Genomic DNA, 13,841 nt, shown 5'->3' on the forward strand with positions numbered 1-13,841 from the left:
TAGGCCCGAAACGTCAGCCTCTCTGCTCCTATGATGCTGCTTGGCCTGCTGTGTTCATCCAGCCCTGCACCTTGTTGTCTCGGATTCTCCAGCATCTGCAGTTCCTACTATCTCTTAAGATGCATCATCCTGTTTTGTAGCTGCTTCATAGAAACATCTCAATCACTTAATGAATAGCATTTACAAGTTGTCACATGGAATAATCTTCATAAACTGAAATACCAATAAAGGAATATACTGAGAAAGCTGAAAATCTGAAATTAAAACAGAAACTGTTAGAAAAAACTGAGTAAATCAGGTAGCATTTTACACATATAGCGAATGTTTTTTCGCAATTGTTATTTTTAAACTAAATAGGTTTAACTACAGAACCGTCAGAAAAGCCATTCTGACATCTGCACCTGAATTTTTTTTTTAACATGGCCCCTTTTTGCAGATAATTCTTTCAGGTTAAGTTGGATATAGAGAGGGATGCAGAAGATTTGTGGCCTTTAGGGGAATAAAAATCAATTTCTTGTGCATTGCACATTTTGTTGCTGTGTACAAAGTTTCCATTTTCCAAAAACATATAGATCTTAGAATCCCTTCGGCCCAACGAGTCCACACCGACCCTCAGAGCATCCCACCCAGACCCACCACCCCATAACCCACCTAATCTACACATCGCTGAACACTATGGGCAATTTAGCATGGCCAATCCACCTAGCTTGCACACCTTTGGACTATGGGAGGAAATCAGAGCACCTGGAGGAAACCCACACAGACATGGCGAGAATGTGCAAACTCCACACAGACAGTTGCCTGAGGGTGGAATCGAACTCGGGCCCCTGTGAGGCAGCAGTGATAACCGCTGAGCCACCGTGCCACCCCTGAATGTGAGTTTGTTAAGACAGGTTTTCTGAGTGAAAAATCACCCTGTACGAAGTCATTTAAAACCTGCAAGTTGCAGAAATATAGCTGGCAGGATAACACAGAGATTCAGAGTCAATCACTGGATGCAATTATTTAAAGAAGTATATTTTATCGGGTTTCAAGGTGACCCTGTTATGTGGCACTTGATGCCATGGAACAACATTTGCAATTTTTTGCTTTAATGTCATACTCTTAAAGTGGATCTAAGGCCTCATTCAATCTTACAATATGTTCTTTCTTGGTCTTACCACTAAGTAAAATGTCATCCAAGAAGCAGCATTCTCCTTTCATCCAGCCTAATATATAACACTCTAGAATACTGTTGATTCAGTACTCACCCCAGATGGTAAGCTTTTAAACTGGTACCACTCATTGTATGTATGAATGGTTAATTCTAATTGCTAATATTCATTTTTTAAAATTGTTCATTTTAAATATGTGTGTTGCTAGGTCAAGACATCACCCATCTGTAATTGCCTCAAGAAAGTGGTAGTGAGCTGCCTTCTCGAACAGCTGCATTCCATGAGTGTAGACCCACAATGTTGTTAGGAACAGAGTTCCAGGATTTTGACAGATTTATCTTATTGAACAACTGCCCATTTGCAAACGATAAAACAAACCTTCATTGACTATTCATAAATCTCTACAATCCAACTCAGTGCATCTGCTACAGGGACTGTCAGAATGGGTAGCCTGTTCACTGATTTTCACATTCTTAATTGTTCCCATTCTTCCCAATCTCTTAGTACACATATGGCACTGACCTAACCTTACAATACATCAGCTGAATTGGCTGCACATTGACCTTTGACTTGACTTCAGCCTTGTGATGCCTGATTTTTATCATTTGGTCTTTCTTGTTAAAGACCACTTTGTGTACTCTTTGCTTTCCTCAATGTCAGGGATACCTTTACTGATTCCTGCTGTGAATTATTTAATTGGTTTAACCCTAAGGCCAATTCCAGCCCATAAGAAAAAAGTTTTTTGTTACCGCCTACTACCAGTGGCAAATAAAATGATGTATCATTATATTCCATTAGCATCACTGATACTGGAATGCTCTTATTGCAATAACTAGTCAATTCCACACCAAATTTGCCAAAGGAAATATGACTTAAAGACCTCCTGTACTTTCCTCCTGAGATAACACACTGTTGTGGTTGTTTTCAGTGGTAAATCTCTGACTTTCATTTCTATTGTGGGTGCTGGACTTTTATCTCTGGCACTTTAAAAGATGGTGGTAGAGTAGGACGCTCCAGTCGGAGTTCCTCTGCTCGCCAGGTCCTTTACCCCTTTCCCTGTTTCTTTTTCTCTCTCTTTTCCTCTTTCTACCCCCAGATCCTCCTCTCCCATTTTAATGGCTGTGGTATCAGTGCCGGTTTCCTTCCACATCAGTTTAATCTCTTTACTTATTAACTTGACCTGCAATTTATTATCCTGTCAGGCCTCCATCAAATGTGCTTCTAAGATTCATGTCTAAGCTTTTACTGTGCCCACAGTGATAAGAGTTTTTTTTAATTTGAGCATGTAATCTGCAATAGTCTCATATGGCAATTACTTCCTTTCATGGAATGCAACTCATTAGTACAATTTCATTCTTAATTGTGTCATAGTATGAGTACAGAATATCATCAATTTCAGATTAGTCCATACTGCAATCTCACTTAACAATGGCATGACAACCCCTAAAAAGTATTTGGGCATGGGATCAAAATAATCTTTTCCTTTCTAGGGCTCAAAATTTTCTCATGGGCTATTTTTTCATGTTTAGGGACTTTTTTTTCTAAGTTTTCAGGAGCTCTTTTTCAATTCTCAGTAACCTATTTATTAGGTGATGCAGTCACTTGGTAACAATACTTTCTGTAGTTTTGTTGATGTATGGGAAACTTGGATGCTCACAGAAACAGAACTAGAGTTCATCAATATTTTTAAATATCAACTTTCCATAAAAGTTAAAGTCACAACACAGAAGATTAATTTCCTAGAAACTATAGTACTCAAATTGGCAGAAGACCACAAGACGTAAAATCAGAAGTAGACCTTTCAGCCCATTAAGGCTGTTCTGCCATTCAATGAGATCATGGCTGACCTGATCATCAACTTCACTTTCCTGCCCTTCTCACATTATCCTCGATTTCTTTACTGACTAAAAATCTGTCTATCTTAGTCTTGCATATACTTAATAATCCAGTTTCTACAGTCCTCTGTGGTAAAGAATTCCACAGATTCACTGCCACCTGAGAGGAAATTCCTCATCTTTGTCTTAAATGGGCACCCCTTATTCTGATATTATGCACTCTGGTCCTAAACTGGTAACATTTGAACCACACAAATGGCAGGCAATGACCATTTCCAATAAGAGAATATCTAACAACCATTCCTTGACATTCAATGGCATTACCATCACTGAATTCTCCACTATCAATATCCGGGAGGGGGTAGAATTACCATTTATCAATTGGATTTGCCATATAAATTCAGCAGCTACAAGAGCAGATCAGAGGTTAGGAATACTGCAAGTAACTCCTGACTTCCTAAAACCTATCCATTATATACAAGGAACAAATCAGGAGTGTGATGGAATACCCACATTTGCCTGGATGACTGCAACAATCAAGAAGCTTGACACCATCCAGGACAAAATAACCCACAAACATCCACTTCTTATATTGGCACTCAGTACACACTGCTCCTAATATCTACAAGATGCAAAGCTGAAATTCAAAGATCCTTAGACAGCATTTTTCAAATGCACAATCACTTCCATCAAGAAGTTCAAGGACAGCAAATGTTTGGGAACACCACCACCTGTAAGTTCTCCTCCAAGTCATACAGCATTCTGACATGGAAATACATCATTGTTCCTTTACTGAGGAAGGGTCAGCAGACCCAAAACATTAACTCTGATTTTTTCTTCACAGATGCTGCCAGACCTGCTGAACTTTTCCAGCAACTTCTGTTTTTGTTCCCGATTTACAGCATCTGCAGTTCTTTTGGTTCTTATTGTTCCTTCACTGTTGCTCTGTCAAAGTCCTGGAATTCCCTCACTAACAATTATGGAGTCTACCTACAACACATGGACTGCAGTGATTCAAGAAGGCAGCTCACCTCCACTTCTCAAGGGCAAAAAGGGACAGGTAATAAATGCTGGCTAGCCAGTGACACCCACATTCCATAAGTGAATAAAAAAAAAATTCCATAATTGCAAACAACCTCTCTGCATCTACCTTGTAAAGTCTCTTAAGAATGTTGTATGTTTCAGTAAAGTCACGTCTCATTCTTTTCATACTGAAGTGAGTACGGGGCCAACCTAATGAATCTCTCCTTACAAGACCTAGTAAACTGTCTCTGGACTGCCTCCAATTCCAGTATATCTTTCCTTAGGTAAATGGACCAAAACTGTTCACAGTATTCCAGCTGAGGTCTAACTAATATCTTCCCTACTTTTAGACTCCAGTCCCTTTGAAATAAATGCCCAATTACCTGCAAAACTAGTATGCTAGCTTTTTATGATATATGCACAAGAACTCCCAAAACTCTCTGTGCTGTAGCTTTCTGCAGTATTTCTCTAATTAAATAATGTTCAGCTGGTCTATTATTACTACCAATGTGCATAACCCCATATTTTAATCCATCTGTCAAGTTTTTGTCCACTCAGCTAACCTGTCTATATCCCTCTGCAGACTCTGGAATCCTCACCATTTGCCTTCCCACCCAGATTTTTGTAGTTGGCTACAGCACGTTCACTTTCCACAAAAAAGCATTCATATATATTGTAAATAATTGTGGCCCCAGCATTGATTCCTTTGGCATTCAACTAGTTATGGCTTGCCATTTGTAAATGCTCCCCTTTCCCCAACTCTCTATCTTCTGTTAGCTACCCAGTCCTCCTCTCATGCTAATATACTATCTCCAAAACCATTAGCTCCTATCTTATTAAGCAGCCTAATGCGTGGTTGGTTATTGAACGTCTTCTGGAAATCCAAATATACTATAACCATTGCTTCCCTTTTATCTGTTCTGCTTGTTACCTTCGAAGAATTCGAATAAATTTGTCAGGCATGATTCTCCCTTCATGAAGCAAGGCCTGCTCCACTCGATTATATTATGCATGTTGAAATGCTCTAGTGTGGGTTCAATTCCCGCACCAGTTAAGGTTACCACGAAGATCCCACCTTCTCAGGTGATCCTCAGGTCAAAACTCACTGCTAGTGACGTCTAATGAGAGAACAGCCCTATGGTGGGATTATGGCCACTTTACCTTTAATAGACTCTAACAGATTTTTTCTAATCACAGATATTAAACTCACTAGCCTGTTTTTGTCTCCTCTTTTTGAATAAAGGTTACATTGCTAGTTTTCTAATCCTCTGGTCTTTTCCTCTCCTCTTTTTGCCACTTGATTAGTTACTATCTTTGGAATGCTATTCATGTCTTCACCATGAACACTGTTGCAAAGTATTTATTAAACTCCTCTGATATTGCCTGGTTTCTCATTATGATTTTCTCAGTCTGAATTCTCTGAAGGGGCTTATGTTCACTTTTGCCTCTCCCTCCCTTTTTATATATTTAAATAAACTCTTGCAGTTCATCATAATGTTATGTGTGAGTTTATCCTCAAAATTTATTTTCTTTTTTTTGGTCATCATTTGTTCGTTTTTGAAACTTTCCCAATCCTCGGCTTTTAATTTGATGCTCTCCTCAGCTTCCCTGGTTGACCATAGTTGGCTTATCCCCTTCCGAGAACCCTCTCTCTCACTGCGATATATCTTTATTGACAGCTATGAACTACTTTCTTAAACATATGCCATTATTCTTCAATTGTCTTTGCTGCTAAATACCTTTCCCAGTCAACTCCACCTAGCTGTCTTCATTCCTTTGTAATTATACTTATTTACGTTTAGTACAATTGCTTCCGACCCAGGTTTTTCTCTCTCTCCATGCTGTAAGATGTAGGAGCAGAAATACAGCATTTGTTTATCAAGTCCATGCCACTATTCAATGAGATCGTGGCTGATCTGAATATCTTCCACTTTCCTGCCTTTTCCATAAAACTCTTGATTCCCTTAACGATTAGAAATCAGCCTATTTCAGCCTTGTATACACTTAATAACACAGACTCCGCAGTCCACTATGGTAAAGAATTGCTGACATATGACTTAGAGAAATAAATCTCCTTATCCCCGTTTTAAATGGGTGACTCAATAATATGAGATTATGCACCCTGGCCTAGAATCTCCCACAACAGAAACAAACTCGCCACATCTATTCTGTGTCAATCCCCAAAGAATCTTATATGTTTCAATAAAGCCTCCTCTCAATTTCCTAACCTACAATGAGTACAAGCCCAACCTACTCAATCTCTCCTCACGACAATCCCTCCATTCTTGGCTTAACTTAGTGAACCTTCTATGGTCTGTTCCAAAGGCAGTATATCTTTCAGACAGAGGGACTAAAAATGTTCACGGTATTTTTACTATGGTCTAACCAATGCCTTGAGTAGTTTTAGCAAAACATCCCCCTATTTTATACTCTATTCCCTTTTATTTTAAGGCCATCATTCCATTTGCCTTCCTGTAACCTATTGAACTTGGATGTCATATTTTTTTGATTCATACATGAAGACCACAAATCCCTCTGTGTTGCAGCTTACTGCAGCCTTTCTCCATTTAAATAATATTCTGTTCTTCTATTCTTCCTGCTAAAGTGCTTAACCTCACATTTTCCCACGTGATATTCCATCTACCAAGTCACTTTACCTGTCTATATCTCTCTGTAGATTCTTCAGTCATCTTCACTACTTGTCTTCCTTTGTATTTTTGTGTCACTAGCAAACTTGGCAACAGTACCTTCCCTTCTGTAATCCAAGTTATTAAAATAAATTGGAAATAGTTGTGGTCCCGGTACTATCCTTGTGGCACTCTACTAGTTTTTGGGTTGCCTTCCTGAAATTGCCCCCTTTCTCCTAACTCTTATTCTTCTATTAGTTTGCCAATCCCCTTTCCATACACCACATCCAACCACATGCTTGCTTATTAATTTAAGTAGGCTTCTGAGCAGTAGCTTATTGAATGCCGTTTGAAAGTCCAAATATATTACATCTACTTGATTTCCTTTATCTACACTACTTTTTACCACCTCAAAGAACTTTAATAAATTTGTCTGGCATGATTTCCTCTTCATTAAGTCATGCTGACTCTGCTTGATTATCTTAGTTTCTAAATGCTCTGCTATTACTTCTGTTATAATTGACTCTAAAATTTTCCCAGTGACCGATGTTAAGCTAACTGGCCTACAGTTGCCTGTTTTTTTGTTGCCTTCCCTTTTTGAATAAGGGTATTGGCAGTTTTCTAATTCTTTGGAACTTTTCCAGAAGCTAAGGATTCTTGGAAAATTACTACCAGTACATCAAATATCTCTTCCCTTAATATCCTGGCATGGACTCCATCAGGTCCAAGGCCTTTTGCCTCATTACCTCAAAATATATTTTCCAACTGCACAGATTCTCTCTCCTACATGTATTGTAAGATATGCTGCGTCTCTCCAGCATTTTCTTTTAATCATAGAATCCCTATAGTGTGGAAACAGGCCCTTCGGCCCAACAAGCCCACACCGAACCTCAGAGCATCCCACCCAGACCCATCCCCCTACAACCCACCTAATCGACACATCCCTGAACACTACGGGCAATTTAGCATGGCCAATCCACCTAACCTGCACATCTTTGGACTGTGGGAGGAAACCGGAGCACCCAGAGGAAACCCACAGAGACATGGGGAGAATGTGCAAACTCCACGCAGTCGCCCGAGGGTGGAAATGAACCCGGGTCCCTGGCGCTGTGAGGCAGCAGGGCTAAGCACTGAGCCACCGTTGAGTTTTCCACCATTTGTGGTATTTTGCTTGTATTTGTTCAAATCCTCTGCCATTTCCTGGCTCCCCCTTAATATTATCCCAGCCTCTTTCACCAAGAGGCCAATGTTTGCTCTTGTTTCTGACCTCAAAGAACAAAGAAAATTACAGCACAGGAACAGGCCTTCGACCCTCCAAGCCTGCGCCGATCCAGATCCTCTATCTAAACCTGTCACCTATTTTCCAAGGATCTGTATCCCTCTGCTCCCTGCCCATTCATGTATCTGTCTAGATACACCTGAAAGGATGCTATCGTGCCCGCCTCTACCACCTCTGCTGGCAACGTGTTCCAGGCACCCACCACCCTCTGCGTAAAGAACTTTCCACGCATATCTCGTTTAAACTTTTCCCCTCTCACCTTGAAATCGTGACCCCTAGTAATTGAGTCCCCCACTCTGGAAAAAAGCTTCTTGCTATCCACCCTGTCTATACCTCTCATGATTTTGTAGACTTCAATCAGGTCATCCCTCAACCTCCATCTTTCTAATGTAAATAATCCTAATCTACTCAACCTCTCTTCATAGCTAGCGCCCTCCATACCAGGCAACATCCTGGTGAACCTCCTCTGCACCCTCTCCAAAGCATCCACATCCCTTTGGTAATGTGGTGACCAGAAACGTACGCAGTATTCCAAATGTGGTCGAACCAAAGTCCTATACAACTGCAACATGACCTGCCAACTCTTGTACACAATAGCCCGTCCGATGAATGAAAGCATGCCGTATGCCTTCTTGACCACTCTATCGACCTGCGTAGCGACCTTCAGGGTACAATGGACCTGAACACCCAGATCTCTCTGTGCATCAATTTTCGCCAGGGCTTTTCCATTTACCACATAGTTCGCTCTGGAACCTCCTTTTCATAAATTTAAATAAGCTCTTTCTGTCTCTTTTTATGTTACTCACTAGTTTGCTCTCAGTTTATTTTCCTCTTTTTATTTGGTCTTCATTTCTTGGTCTTTAAAATTTTTCCAACCCTCTGTCTTACTACTAATTGTTGCCACATTGTTTGCTTTTCTTTCAATTTGGTACCACCCTGCTTAACCATGGTAGTTTTATCCCTATTCTCACTGGGAATTTTTTTTGCTGTGAGTCCTGAATTATTAAAAAAAAGTCATTGTTCATCAACCTTTTCTGCTGAACTCCTATCTCAATCTACTCCAATCAACTCAGCCCTCATTCCCATGTAATTACATGTTTAGCACAGTTGTTTCCAACCCAAGTTTCTTACTCTTAAACAGAATGCAAAAATCTACCATGTTATATTCACTGTTCCCTCTGGGATCTTTTATTCTGAGACAATTTATTAAACCTGTCTCATTACACATTACCAAATCCAAAATAACCTGACCCCTGGTTGAATTCACAACTTATTGTTTGAGGAAATTGTCCTAGATATACATTATAAATTCTTCCTAATAGCTACCTCTGTCCATCTGACTTTCCCAATCTACGTGAAAATTAAAATCACCCATGATTAATATACTATCTTTGTTACATGCCCTAATTATCTCGTGATTTATTCCCAGTCCAACTGTGTAGTTATTGTCAGGGAGCCTATACTACATCCACTAATATTTTCTTTCCCTTATTTCTTACCTCCACCATATGAATTCTTCACTTTCCAATCCAAAATTATTTCATGTTATTGTACTTATTCCATCCCGTACTAACAAAGCTAACACTCCATCCTTTCCTTCTTGTGTGCCCTTTTGAAAATACACAAACCCTGAATAGTTAGTTCCCAGCTTTGATTTTTTTGGAGCAATGTCTCTGTAACAGACAACAGACATAAGTTAGCAACACATGGTGTTTCAAAATAGCCGATACACACTTCTAAACACAAAAAGTCCATCACTCTAAGCACATCCTCTGCAGTCTGTTGAGGTCATGGCCAACAAATTTCCACTGTGCATGCTCAAATCTGGTACATTTAACTAGCAGTTGATATGCTGCATCTTTTTCTTGCATCTCTGATTTCACTCAGATATAAAATTTAACAACTGGTACAGTGCTTAACACAAAAGCATCCACTCCATTACTCCCCAGATAGTAGCTCCTGAACATATGCAGCTTTCAGTTTCAAATTTCACATTCATTTCCAAGGAAATCATTATATCAGTAATTTCAAGTTTTTCCATCTCCCTGTTAGCTGAGTATTCCTTTGTTGACAGAATTAAAATTGTTCTCTTTTTTTCTCTACTACCTCGCCCTTGCAGCTTCTTTCTTCTCCCACACACAACCTTCTTTTCATTCATGCATTTGCAGTATCCCTCTCCCACCCTTCCTATTATGCCCTGACACAATGGCCTCTTCCTCCCTGCAGCCACCTTCTCTGGGCTCTGCCTATAGTACACATCCAGAATCAGCTGACACATACCTCCCTGACAACCAAGGTTCACCTCTTGGCTGACAGTGACCTGAGCAAAAGAGTCACTACAGCTACGTAGTTTCTCAGTTGCTCCCACTCACAGGCCATTTATCTCCTGCATTTTCTGCTGATAGGGGTAGCTTACAAGCACTATTGACTCTATGTAATTTGGACAATAATCCCAGCATGGTGAGGAAAGGACTTACCAACTGTGACAATGTGGCTTTAAGAGGTTATTTTATTCTGGCTTTTTTTGAAGAGAGTTTGGAAGGTAAAGGTGATGAGAAGTCTACCAAAACTACTAGAGTAAACAGCTAGTGAGGCATTGGGTTCTTTTTTAAAAAAAAAAGTTGGAACAACAGAAGCAGCCTGGAATGGTGTGACCAGCTCTCACAGACCAGGATTTCTAGGTTTTTTTTTAATTTTTAGGTTTAGCTTTAAGAAGTTGCTGTTGCGGGCTTGAAGAATTGGAGGTTATTTTCTCCCCACAGTTACAACCAAAAGCTGGGCGTTCTTTTCCTAGGTTGCCTGTGACACAAAATCTGTTTTTCTGAATTTGTCTTTTCGCCAAACAGTGTGTTTATGGGATATTACTATATTGGAACAGTTAATTAGTAATAGATACTGTATCTATTATTCTGTCAAATTTTCCAACAGAGTTAAGTTATTCTAAATTCCTCTTTCCTTGGTTGTATTTTAACTATAGCGTTTAAACAAATTATTGAACTTAAAGTAGTTTGAACAATCACGTTTCATTTGCCTTTAAAATAAGAAATTGTTAGGGTCTAGGGTACCTTCTTAAAATATTTTGAGGGGGTCTGGTCTAGTCCAAAACGCCAACTTCATGTGCCCTATTCTACTCATTTTCAGCCAAATGTGTAAACTTCATTTGTAATTACACCAGTCCTCTTGTTACGGTTGAATTCTCCCATCATCTCAAAATTTGCCTGAGCATTTTTGTAAATTTATGTACTGCACAGACTTACTGAGCTGTACCTAAACACGATATACATACATGAAGACATCTTTGAATTGTCCAAACTTCTAAAGTTCTTTGGTCTTTAATTTCTTATCATTTTCCTATTGTGTATTGCATTGAACAAGACAAACAAGTTCAATAGCCTTAAAATTATCAGAAAAATCAACATTGTGAATAGAGAAAAAAGTCCTCTTTAAGACAAACATCCCCACTCAACTCCTTACAATTGTAACACATTTTTCTTCATTCTGAACAGCACCTAGATGGCCATTGATCCCAGTCATATTCCCCATCAGAATTAATTTCATCAATATGTGCAAAATTATTAATGTCGATTTCTGCCTCAATGTTCCACTCACCATGCCCATGATCTCGTTTCCACTGTGTCATCCAGAATCCGCGGACTTTAACATTGTTGAAAATAAGCGCACTCTAGCAAAAAAGCAGAAAATGTTAAAACTAACACATAACTATCATGATCAAACTATGTATTATTTTTCTCAACATGTTTGTGTGGAATCAATAATTTTTGGACAGGACGTAGACACAATAACTCTCCGAATGTTCAGTGGATTTTCCTTTATGTTCATACATGGAATCTGGGCACTGGGGACAAGACCAGCATTTATTACCCAATTGTAATTGCCCTAGGGATGGTGATGAGAAACCTAGTTGAACTGCTGCTGTCCAAGGTGCAGATATATGAACGGTTCTATTAGAGATAGAGTTTTAGACTGTGAGGCAGCAATGAAGAAGTAACAGTAATAGCATTCCAGGTCAGGATGATGTATGAGTTGGAAGGAAGCTTGTAAGTGGTAAACTTGTAGGGAACATGGCAGGATTGATGGTTTGAATTGTGGTTATTTCAATGCAAGGACTATAACAGATAAGGTAGGTGATCTTACAGTCTGGATTATTACATGGAACTCAATGTTGAAGCCATGACAGAACCTTGGTTGAGAGAAGGACAGCAGTTGTAGCTTAACATTCCAGGGTTTAGATGTTTCACGCATGATAGAGAGGAATGTAAAAAGGGTGGGGGAAGTTGCATAACTGACAAAGGAGAATGTCACAGCTGCACTAAAAGAAGACATCTTGGAGGTCTCATCCAGCGGACCATATGGTGTAGCACTCAGGAATAAAAGAAAAACAGGGCAATCACCATGAAGAGGCTATACTAATAGACCTTCCAACAGCCAGTGGGATATGGAGGAATAGATATGTAAATAGATCATGGAAAGATGTAAAATCAACAGAAAATTGTCTTGGTGGTGATTTTAACTTCCCAATATTGACTGGTACTCCCTTAGTTCCAGGGGCTTAGATAGGTGGAATTTGTTAGGCGCATCCAACAATGTTCTTGAAACAACATGTAGCTAGTCCAATTAGGGAAGGTGCTGTACCAGACCTTATATTGAGGAATGACCCTGGCCAGGTGATCAAAGTTTCAATGGGAGAACATTTTAGGAACAGTTGATACTTTGCTTTTAAGAAATGTGTTTTGTCCTGCTTCTCTTGCAGAGGTATGTTGTCACAGTGGCACCAAAATGTCTCCTTCAGACAGGCAGCTGGTAAAAAGCTTTGAGTTCTCCCTAGGTGTTTCTTTTTAAAATAATACAAAAGAATCATGAGTGGGCAGAGTCAGGTTCACACAGACCCAGAACAATTTTGCTTTCAGTTAGTTAGTGGTATTTGCTAGCTTCTGGAGCTGAAAGCTTGAGTTCTCTGCTGCTAGACTGAAGTCTTAGACAGAGATGTTTCCTTTCAAAAATCAAAAGGAGCAGATCGTTTCTTTCTTTCTACTAGACTGGAGACAGACAGCATGTAAGAATAATAACTGTGTTGCTGAATTGCCTTTGCCAAGGTTATGAACATGCAATGCTGCCTATACTGGAATAGTTGATGAATAGTGGTCAAATAATACATTATCCCATTAAGATTTTCAACAGAGTAAAGTTATGCTAATTCTTCTTTTTGTTGTATTTTAACTGTGTTGTAAGAATAAAATGTGTTTTGATTAAAGCATAATAGTGCACCGATCAAGTCATATCTGGAACACAGTATCTTACACTTGCATTTTAAAAAATATAAAACGTTACGGTCTAGGTTATCTCTATAATATACTGGGGTCTGGTTGTAATCCAGACAGGTGTGAGGTGATGTATTTATGGAGGTCAAATGCAAGAGGAAAGTAAGCAGTAAATGGCAGGACCCTTAGGCACATTGATATGCACAGAAATCATGGGGTACAATTACATAGTTCCCTGAAACTAACATCACAAGTAAATAAGGTGGCAAAGATGGTATACAGCATGCTTGCCTTCATCAGTCAAGGAATTGAGAATGACAGTCAGCAAGTCATGTTGCAGCTGTATAAAACTTTAGTTAGACCACACTTGTAGTATTGTGTGCAGTTCTAGTCATCCTTCTGCTGTGGAGGTTTTGGAGAGGTTTACCATGATGTTGCCTGGGTTGGAGTGTATTAGCTACGTGGAAAGGTTGGACAAGCTTGGATTGTTTTCACTACAGTTTTGTAGATGAGGGGCAACCTGATAGGAGTATATTAACATCGACAAGCATGGACAGGGTGGGCAGTCAGACACTTCCCCAGAATGAAAACTGTCAAATACTAACGACTTTAGTTTTAAAGTGAGAGGGAGAAAAGTTTAAAGG

General features: G+C 39.4%; 1 protein-coding gene across 3 annotated transcripts in view; it reads right to left on the reverse strand.

Annotated features, from left to right (window-relative positions):
- mecr (mitochondrial trans-2-enoyl-CoA reductase) overlaps positions 1-13,841 on the reverse strand; it is a 108,125-nt gene that overhangs the window by 2,142 nt on the left and 92,142 nt on the right. For all 3 annotated transcript variants that reach the window (XM_048612880.1, XM_048612878.1, XM_048612879.1), the window contains one exon: positions 11,528-11,600. In XM_048612880.1, the coding sequence (XP_048468837.1) occupies positions 11,528-11,600 (73 nt within the window). The remainder of the gene's footprint in view (positions 1-11,527; positions 11,601-13,841) is intronic.

The sequence above is a fragment of the Rhincodon typus genome, chromosome 27 (assembly GCF_021869965.1).
Source record: "Rhincodon typus isolate 14 chromosome 27, sRhiTyp1.1, whole genome shotgun sequence".
Classification (NCBI taxonomy): Eukaryota; Metazoa; Chordata; class Chondrichthyes; order Orectolobiformes; family Rhincodontidae; genus Rhincodon; species Rhincodon typus.